The sequence below is a fragment of the Phalaenopsis equestris genome, unplaced genomic scaffold (genome assembly GCF_001263595.1).
Source record: "Phalaenopsis equestris unplaced genomic scaffold, ASM126359v1 Scaffold219942, whole genome shotgun sequence".
In the NCBI taxonomy this organism is placed as follows: Eukaryota; Viridiplantae; Streptophyta; class Magnoliopsida; order Asparagales; family Orchidaceae; genus Phalaenopsis; species Phalaenopsis equestris.
This window is the reverse complement of record NW_018238259.1, coordinates 840-2,758: the sequence shown is the minus strand read 5'-3', so window position 1 is coordinate 2,758 and position 1,919 is coordinate 840. Positions and strand designations below refer to the sequence as shown.

The 1,919-nt window shown below is 32.7% G+C and overlaps 1 protein-coding gene across 1 annotated transcript; it reads right to left on the bottom strand.

Moving 5' to 3' along the window:
- Positions 1–184: 184 nt before the first annotated feature.
- Positions 185–1,517, bottom strand: LOC110037474 (serine/threonine-protein kinase STY46-like; the record flags this gene model as incomplete). Its single annotated transcript, XM_020742130.1, has 3 exons — positions 185–319; positions 1,052–1,226; positions 1,321–1,517. Coding segments are annotated over 3 exons (507 nt in total), but the record flags the coding sequence as incomplete, so codon positions are not given.
- Between the last annotated feature and the right edge of the window lie 402 nt (positions 1,518–1,919).

The window sequence follows — 1,919 nt, the reverse complement described above, 5'->3', positions numbered from 1 at the left end:
GAAGAAATAACAACTCAACTATGTCACAATGTACTTACCATAATTTATGGACCAAATCTAGCAAAAATTTTATTTTGATAATAATGTACATCATTTTATTTTATTTATTCATTTAGTTATTTATTTATTTATTTATTGGATCAGTCAGCAATTAAAATGAGGAAAAAAAAAGACATTCACTTACTTGCCGAACAACTGCAGATGTGATTTCAGAGAAAGTGAGGTCAGGATATGGCATATCACAGCAGTATATCTCCCACAGGCAAATTCCAAAGCTGTACACATCACATTTTCTGTTGTAAGGATTTCCATTTAGAACCTGCAAATTTGATTAGCATTCAATCAGAAAAAATGGGAAAATAGATTATTCAAAAAGCTGATCCCAAATAGCTAAACCTTAAGCAAATGATGATGATGACTTGGACGGGAGATTAGCTTTGAGAATAAAACTAAGTCATTGTGGGTTAGGAGAAGAGATTCATGATTATTATCTATGTGACTAATTAATATTGACACTGCCAGTAAATAAAACATTTGCTACCAGAAGAAAATAATGGCACCTGTTTTAGTCATGATATGCATGGTTGTAAACCGCCTAAAATAGGAAATCATGGCAGACTTATTTCGCAGCTCTTGGGATTTATAAATGAAAAGTGCACCAGGCCATGGTGCGGAGCTATCAATTTGAACCATTGACTATTAAGCGTTATGTAGGAAAATTTTACTTAGATAGAATATTCACAAGCAGTAACAGGTTTGAAATTCAGTTTATATAGAGAAGTGTTACATTGAATGATGGCAACATTTTGGAGTGACAATAAAACTTTATTTTTCTTGAAGCAAAGAGTTTGATCAAAAAAGAGATTGCATAAAGAAGGATAATGATACAAAACAAATACAGAAGGAAAAAGCTTTTGATTTGAAACTTTCTTTGTCCGTTTCAAATATAAGCTTGTTTGGAAATTTGAATTAGAAGTCCATTGCAATACTACAAATGTCTTAGGGCATTAAGTTGAAATTGACAAAGCAATGCTGTAGAATAACCACAAACCTCTGGAGCCATATAACCAAGGGTTCCGGTTTCTCCAGTCATATCATTGGGGTTTTGTGCTTCAACTCGCGCAACACCAAAATCAGCAATTTTTAAAGCCCTTGTCCTATCCAGAAGCATATTTTCTGTCTTTACATCTCTGTGCACAATCTTTTTTGAGTGAAGATAACTCAACCTGTAGATGGAAAACTCACACATGTAAAGGAAACAGTAAAACAAATATAAAAGTAAAATTTGTATTCAAGATGAAGACATAAGTTTGTGATTACCCCCTTGCAAGATCAAGAGATATTTGGACTACAACTTTGAAAGCTAGCTTTCTCCTATGATTTTTTATGAGATAAGTTTTTAAGGCGCCCCCAGGGAGGTATTCAACAACAACACAGCAAATGTTAGTAGACATTCCAATCTGGCCATTTTCAGTTTGTATGTTCAGGTCTGCCTCACCCAATGTAGCGCCTATAAACTGTTTAAAAAACAAGTAAAATTATGTTTTTTGCGAGTTAGGAAATTTCAGACAAAGATGCAAGTTATTGAATATAGAGGAGATCTACTAAATATATTCCAGTAATCTAATGTAGTATCTTGAGATGTAAAACCACAAACATAGAAGTGTTAGGCTTGCAATTTAAAAAAAAAAAATTTGAACTAATGAGCAAGATAGAAGGAAATTTGCAAGTAAATTTGCTTGCTTGTGACTTAGAATAATCAATCAATGAAGATAAAAACCAAATATCATCAAGTTTTCTCGTAAAATTGAGACAAACTACTACCAAACTTTTGAAAGAATATGTTAATTTTGTTCTCATAATAAATCAGGAGAAGATTCACCACTCTAACGCTTCACCTAATACAGCCACTCACATTA